Source organism: Barbus barbus (genome assembly GCF_936440315.1).
Source record: "Barbus barbus genome assembly, chromosome: 17".
Classification (NCBI taxonomy): domain Eukaryota; kingdom Metazoa; phylum Chordata; class Actinopteri; order Cypriniformes; family Cyprinidae; genus Barbus; species Barbus barbus.
This window is the reverse complement of record NC_136745.1, coordinates 24,289,497-24,297,353: the sequence shown is the minus strand read 5'-3', so window position 1 is coordinate 24,297,353 and position 7,857 is coordinate 24,289,497. Positions and strand designations below refer to the sequence as shown.

The 7,857-nt window shown below is 37.3% G+C and overlaps 1 protein-coding gene across 1 annotated transcript; it reads right to left on the bottom strand.

Moving 5' to 3' along the window:
- LOC306883159 (calcium-binding protein 39-like) lies at positions 1 to 6,936 on the bottom strand. The gene is made up of 9 exons (XM_079438277.1): positions 6,687 to 6,936; positions 5,409 to 5,577; positions 5,151 to 5,315; positions 4,902 to 5,020; positions 4,409 to 4,577; positions 3,652 to 3,711; positions 3,467 to 3,532; positions 2,981 to 3,124; positions 1 to 2,718 (listed from the first exon to the last, which is right to left on the bottom strand). Exons 2-9 carry the CDS (start codon positions 5,523 to 5,525, stop codon positions 2,527 to 2,529), a joined length of 1,032 nt encoding a protein of 343 aa, XP_079294403.1. The 5' UTR covers positions 5,526 to 5,577; positions 6,687 to 6,936; the 3' UTR covers positions 1 to 2,526.
- Positions 6,937 to 7,857: the final 921 nt, after the last annotated feature.

Sequence of the window (7,857 nt, the reverse complement as noted above, 5' to 3'; positions counted from 1 at the left end):
GATGTTACCGCACACAAGAAGTGCCACTGTTTATTTTATTTTCAATATGCTTCCACACTTACTCTTGTTTAAAATAAAACTTTATGTACATATATAATCCTCTCCCACAGTGAAAAATAACAGAAATCTCATAGGAAAATGAGTGAAAACAGTGAAAAGCATAGCAAACATTATCAGTCAAACTGCAAATAATAAAAGGTGTATGTAATCCACCATAATAACTTACCAAAGATCTAACATATTATTTTGAATCTCTTTGTCAGAGATTACAATCACTGCGTGGAGAATCTAAAGCCTCAAAGCTTCAATGAGCTTAAGGACAAAAACCCTGTTAGCGGAATAATCACATTTGGCCAAACACCCATTCTTGTACATGTGGTATCAAGTGACATTGAATGAAAGGTGGAAATATTTGGTTATCGATAGCTATAGATCTTTTGGGAAAAAGGTGAATGAATCAGTCTAGGCCACCGTTCAACACAAAGGATTTGTGAATTCACACATGATGCGGTTTATAAAAGCAAATAAAAGGCAGCTCAGAAGTTTTTTCACATCCTAAATACTTACAATAGAGTTCCACATGCACAAGTCATACTTTCACAAAAACATTTGCTTCTGGTGAGGAGCGGACTGAAACGATGTCAAAACACAAGCACACATTGACATTTGGGTGAATCAACTAAAACCTTTTAGAGTGAAACTGTGGCTCATTTGCTTTCCTCACACTCCTGACATTCTATGTACTCATTAGCAAACTAAAAAATTCAATCGCTTCCCTTGTAGATCCTATTCAGCATTACAAGACCACAACTTTGGCATGAAGTAAGGTCTTATTTGAGCTTGCATAATTCAAACAACCGCCCCACATCCAAAATAATACCAGAAACACTTTACACTAAGGTTTGATTTGTTAACATTAGTTGATGCATTAGGTACATGAACGTGAAGTTAATGTAATTAATAAATACGCTATTGTTCATTATTCATTCATAACTGATGTTCATGAATGCAACTTAAAATGTATATATAGAAATTAACCAAAATTAATAAATGCATTTACTAACTTTAATGAATTAAACCATACTGTAAAGGGTTTCCACAATATCTATTGAAACAAAGCGGGGGGGAAACAGCACTTAGGAATTCAAAACCTATGAGGTATATAAGAAAGGAACTTGTGCAAACAGAGTACATAAAATATATTCAACTTAAGATATAAAGACTAATGGTGGAACCTTTCAGTAGAATCCCGTTCTGCATTTTATCTAAAACTTCCAAGAGGTACTGAAAGACAGAATCCATAGGAGAACCAAACTCTAGGTCTATAACGTGTTACCACAGCTTTGGCTCATTCAAGTTTGACAGTGCAGGACACAAGAACTGTGTTAAATGCTTTTTCCTACTGCATCCGTGTTTTAAAGGCTTAATTGGCTTGTCCAAGCTGTCTATCAAAGCGCAGCTGAGGAATGTCATGACATGCCCCAGCTCTAGCATTTCACATCCTTTCAGTGTTACAGTGTGTGTGTGTGTGGAGGTTATCGTGTCTTGCACTGCAATTGTGTACCATGTACTGCAATCTATGAACCCTGAATTCATTGCATGGTTCATCTAAACTGAGAAAGCTTTAAATGAGTATTGTTTTTATTTTTAATCATTTCATATTTTAAATAAAACTAGTCTTCCTAAGGCGTTAACCCAAGCAAAAGCAGAATAATATTACAAATCCAATGTTATAGATAAATATATATGTAGTAGAAGACCCAGAATGACCCAGCTACTTAAATAAGGCCCCCAATTAAAATTTCAACTGAGTGCAGCATCCAACATGACCACTAAACTCTACGGGCTATTTTTGTGGTCAAGATTTCACTTGACCACATGACATTTTCAGGCTATAAAACTGCTTTAATGTCCCTTGATTAGTTTAAATGTGAGAATGTCCAGTTGAATTTGTGTTTGTGTACTGAAAGAAGGCCCCATAATGTCCTATATTTATGACCTATCGTTAATATTTGGTTTATCAAGTGGCACTAATGACCTACCTGGAGTAAAGCTAACAGATTTAGTGCAAATATGCAAAGCCATACCTGTACCAATATACATGTTCTAACTTTTAAAAAATGTTAAAAAGGCCTGAGCAGGCTTTCAATATACTTTTCTTTCTGATCAATTTGAATACATTTTTCAATCTAAGATTAGCCATCTAAAAAGGTAAATCAACTGCCTTTTTAAAGGCAGTGCTAAAATGTACTATATATAGTTTTAGATGGAGTGCTTGGGTTCCACTTGCTCCTCCTGCAGCAAAAACCTGTTTGCCCCCCAAGTAAAGGGACAGACATGTGTTTGCACATCCTGATAGCATTTCTCTACCTTTTTCAGAAGTTGAATGTAAAGAGATTTATTCCGAGTGATGCCAGCCTTTCTTTCTGTCTTTGACTTATTTTTTTCTCCCATCCAATTCTCACCCACATAACCAAACCACATCACTAGCCGAGCTCCCCGGTTCTACACTCCATGTTTCCCAAATTAGGACTCCTCTGCAGGTGCAGGCCGTTTGAGATCCCGGATCTGCTTAACGAGATAGTTCTTCTCATCGCAGAACTGCTCGTCTTCAGAGCGGTCCGTTTGAAAGTGGCTCAGGAAGTCCACCAGCTTGGACTGATTCTTGAGGAGGATGTCCAGCACAGGCTGTGTCTTATTGGGGTTAGCCACAAACACCTGAGAGGACACAAGAAACCAGTTAAAAAAAGTGCGGTCCAAGTCACTGAATCCACCTTCATGCGATCTGAACTACAGCTCACACTAGTGACTGACCCCCGACCTGTTTACATTCAATAAGTGAGGCCAGAACTGCGACAGAAGACCAGTCAGCTGCCAAGTGTGGAAAGTAATTTGAGTAGACCGAGGGAAAGGCAGACAAGCAAAGTGCCAAATCCAAATATATTGTGTTACATGAAATGCTGTGCATATAAACAAATACCTTAAAGACATGGAAGGCTTCAAACTGGATGTTGCGGCTGTTGTCTCTCAACATGTTCATCATCAGCTTCAGGTTCTCAGCTCGACTGATGTATTTGGTCATGACTGTGAAGTTGTGTCTGTCCAGTAACAGTTCTCCTAAGAGCTGGATATCATTTGATAGTCACTTATAACTCACTTAAGAACAATAACAAAACTATGTGGTAAGAATGAAGCCAAACCACCCAACATATTGCAGCTTTTATTAAACCAAGCAAGGTTTGTCATAAAACATACCTATGTGAAGACAAAGTATGTGGCTATCCTATTCAAATATGTGGCTGTTCAAGTTACAAAGAAGTGTTTTTCTGAGAACTCTTTTCTTCGGCTATCTTACTTTCTTTCATGTATAGATCCTAGCAGCTTAATCTCCACCTCAAGGGTTTGAATACCATTACAGGCTTGAATTATTGACGACAACCCTGTGAAAACAGCGGTTTATGCTCACCTTCAGAGACTGCCGCTTGGTGACATAATTTTCAGAATGCAGCAGCTTTTCATACTCTGTGAACACCTAAAAAAAAGTTATGAGATGATCAATCATTATACATTTGTCCGTAAAGTAGAGCAGCCAGAAGCACTTATATACAAAAGCACTTGCAAATTAAATCTTGGGAAACAAGGGTAACTCACTCTGTCGTAATTTGTCTCCAAGAAATCTGCACACATGATCTTGTGTCTTGTCAGCAGATCCTAAAAACAAAGTCTTAAGGTAAATGCACTTTTGTCATTTTCTCTTTTGAAAGGTTTTCGATTTTGATTGCTTGATTTAAAGCGATAGTCAACCAAAAAATTAAAATTCTGTCATTCTCTTATGCAAATTCTGCCTCATTTGTTCTCGTGCATCAAGCACACACCTTTGAGCTTCCCTTTATCATATTTGATGTGCTCCATGTATGCAGGTTGATCAATGTTTGAATTGTGTTGACTTGGATTAAAATGTTTGATTCATATGGATTACTTCTATTATCTCTTCATGTACTTTGAGGCTTGAAAATGTTGACCCCGTGTAGATGCTCAAATGGATGGACAAAATTGGAAATGGGTCATCAACCAACACTTAAAAAAAAAAATTATGGCTTCTGCCACATGACCAAAACCTTGTAATAAATAAAGTTTGTTTTTGAGAAGTATGACAGAGTGTGGGATTGTTCCTTTTTTTCTCTTCATAATAGTTTGTTGTACACACCTACCAGTGTATTTTTTTTACGGTTTCATTTAAATTGAAAATAAATAAATAATCAGTCTAATCGCATTACTGCATAAAGATGTCAGGTGATTAAATATAAAATATTTTGCAATAAATTTATTAGTGCATCGTGGCCTTTTTTCATGTTCCTAAGGCAAAGTTTACAAATCAAAACTTACAAAATGTGTGTAAATTTCATACCTTAAAAGAGGCGAAGGCGTCAGAGGCAATGTCAAAAGTAGATAGCTCCACATATCGAAAGAAGCAGTATAACTCCTCAGAGAACAGAACGATTCGGGCCAGAGGTTCATGACGCAGACATTCCCTCAACATCATGCCACAGTTAAGGGCCACTTCTGGGGTTTCATAGCTGCGTTCAAGAGATAAATAAATAAATAAGCCCTGTTATTTCTCTAAAGTGTGAGAACCACATTTGTTTGTACATACATCTATATAAAACTACATAATTCATCATTTAAACATGATATCACACCAAATTGTCAGTAACTACATATGTGCTGTGAACGTGAAATGCCATTGGCAGCTCAGCCACGTGGACAGGAAATGGGAAAATTATGGTCCTAAAATAACCATACAACCACAGTCTCCCATAACATCAATTGGAAAAGCCAGGCTAATCAATGGCTTCTAAAAGTGTTGATCTATGACTATGCCCTGGGGTCTGGAAACTCACCCTTTCAGCAGCATAAAGAGGATCTGTGAGTGGGAAGAGATGTACTCCACAGTCGGGGTGCGAGCGCCAATCTGGCGACGCACTATGTTGCTAAACAGATGCACCACATCCTTCTTTCCCTTTGGTGAACAATGTGTTATAAATCAAAGAGAGCAAACATTAAATGTGTGGTTAGTGCACAGAGCAATATATCTTACAGCAAGACGGAAGTTGTTGTATTTCAAACATTTCAAAAGCAATGATATGCACCTCGAAATCAATCCTCTGTAGGTTTGCTATGAGGGAAATGAGGAGGTTGGTGTTGTAGAGCTCTTGAGCCAGTTGAGCCACTGCCTCAGTCTGAGGTTCCTTGTCTCCAGTGCCACTCAGCACCTCTTTCAACAACGCAAGATTTTTTGATGCTTCCTCTGCAACCTACAGGAAAAACAGTGAGATTTTCTGACACCGTCACAGTCCACAATTTGCTGAAACATTTGCATTGAGATGTTGACATAAAAAAGGACCAACCTTTTCACATTTCTTGCTTTCAGATGACTCCAGCTTCTCCAAGTATGCTACATTCTCCTTCAGACTCTTCACAATCTCTGCAGGGCTCTTCTGAGATTTCCCAAAAGGGAATGGCATGGTTTTAGCTGGGATGTGTGTTGGACGTCGAAAGACAACAGAAATGATTCACCTTTAAAAGGTTAAAAACAAATAACGTACAACATTATACCAGCGAGTGAAGAAGTCATTGTAATTGACAAAAGGACAAAACAGGCATTTTCAAAATTATCCATAACAAATTTGATACACTTCAGAAACACTAAATACAATGAAAATGGCTTGTACTGTTATTACTGCTAACAATACAATAGTATAAGAACAAAAACACTCGTTAAGAGAAAGGTCTCTGTCAAGGGTACTCTGACATAATGAAAACAACATTGCTTTTTGGTTTAATTGCGCTACATTAAAAATACTTACAGACTTCATGACTGTTTGTTTTTTATTATTACTGTACTAACTCAAGTATGTTATGAAACACCTTCTAAACTTGCTCACCACTGCCAAGTACAGTTAGAGATAGTTCAACACGTGTGAAATCATGACACAAAAGAGGTTAAGGTACTAAACGAGTCACTCCGATGAGCAATTTTATTCAACTTGAAAAATAGCTAATATCCCGATGAGCTAAGCTAATCTCCACCCAGCACTTATCGATCAACGCTTCTCAGGAACTCAATATTACTCATCAGTCACTTTATTACTGGGTAGTTTGTCACCCTATACGGTCTTAACATGAACCCATAAGAACAAACACAACTCGGAAGAAATAAAATCCACTTTTTTAATATTTCAGCTGGCTGGACATGTAGCCATGTATGTTAGCACGTTGGCTAACTGACTTCTGTCAGGCATGAGTACAATAACTCAAACCAGGAAACTAACCACTTAACGTTAGATAACATTTTGTATCTTGTTTCTATCTATGTAATCTGTCAGAGTTAGATTTTAGTCATATCGGGCTTCCTTAACCCGTGTAAAGTTTCTGTTTGACACGCAGTTAGAGCTGAACCTTTCAACTTTTCAATTACATTTTTGACAGTTGATCAAGTTGCTAGTATTCTAAACTGATCTTTTATCCTTAACAGAAACACAGATAATTGATAAACTATTTAAAAAACAATAAATCCACATAAAACCTAGTAGAAATGTATTTGAAGTGCGGGGGGGAAAAAAGACAGGCATGTCAGGCTAAGTGTATGTGTGTTAGCTGAAGGTGGAAGGAAGGCAGACACTCACCGCATTCACCAGACTCAGCGTCCACTTTAAAATCCGCGAGGAGGACAAAAGGAATATAGAGTTATTAATCCAGTTCAAACTATGTCGAACATACTCTTCACCTCCCCCAAAAGGAGATAATTCTTGTGGTAGTAACTGCGATTAATTTACAGCTGGTTTGTCGGTCGTACACTGCAAGCGTCTGCTGCTTTACTTTAACAGGGAAGTTGAAGAGAGTTTTTGAACGCCCCCTTTTTTAATTGACGTAAACGCTGACCAATCAGAACACGCGCTGGGGCGCACGCCCTGAACAGAAATCGAACTAAATGAAGATGAATTGAGGCAACAAAACCACTGCAAGCAAAGCTGGATTATGGACCAGGCCAGAACTCAGAGGCCTCTGAAGCCTAAAGTTGTTGCATACAGCATACAGCACAAGCTGACCACTAGGGCCCCTGACTACTATTTTTAATTCATTAATATTAGCATCCCAAAACACAAGGTTTGTAATTTTTAGGCAAGTCACTCTTGTTTTTTTCCATCTGTGCCTATTCTGTTTGGACTCATGGATCACACACTTTGTTGTTTATTATTATATTATAGCACTTTCTAAAAATGTTATATAAAGTAGCTAAACATTAGCAGTATTACCTCTGGTCATGTGATCAACATGGCTGCACCCATGAAGGAGTGACCCGCTCCATGTAAAATAATGCATCTTTTTCTAGAAGGCTACAATGTTCACTTCATGTAAGTGTATATCATTTTAATCTCAAAAGTTATTTTCATATTTTAAGGCCTGTTCACACCAAGTAGGATAACCATAATGATAACAATGAAGTTTAAATAATCGTTATAATTCTACAATAGAGAAGTGAACACCACAGCTATAAAGATAACACAGAGGAACCATTTTCTTCCAGTTGATAAACAATTAATAAATTGATAGCTAAACGGAATCCTTATGTAATTTATAGTTATCATTTACAAGCAGACTGAAGAATTTGTCCTGGTAAAGAGATAAAAACATAAAATAAAATATACAAAATGTAAAAATAATAATAATATAAAAATCTATATACGGATGTGGTTATGCAGGATAATTTTTTTTAATCTCCCTCTCTCTCGTTTGGTGTGAATGGATCTTTAATGTGTTAAAGGCCCGTGTTTTCCCAAAAAGATTAAGTCATTT

Coding starts and splice junctions, on each gene's coding strand:
- LOC306883159 (XM_079438277.1), bottom strand. CDS start 5,525: ATGCCATTCCCTTTTGGGAAATCTCAGAAGAGCCCTGCAGAGATTGTG. Junction 5,021..5,150: donor TACAGAGGATTGATTTCGAG/GTGCATATCATT, acceptor TGTTCACCAAAG/GGAAAGAAGGATGTGGTGCA. Junction 3,533..3,651: donor TGGAGACAAATTACGACAGA/GTGAGTTACCCT, acceptor ACTTTTTTTTAG/GTGTTCACAGAGTATGAAAA.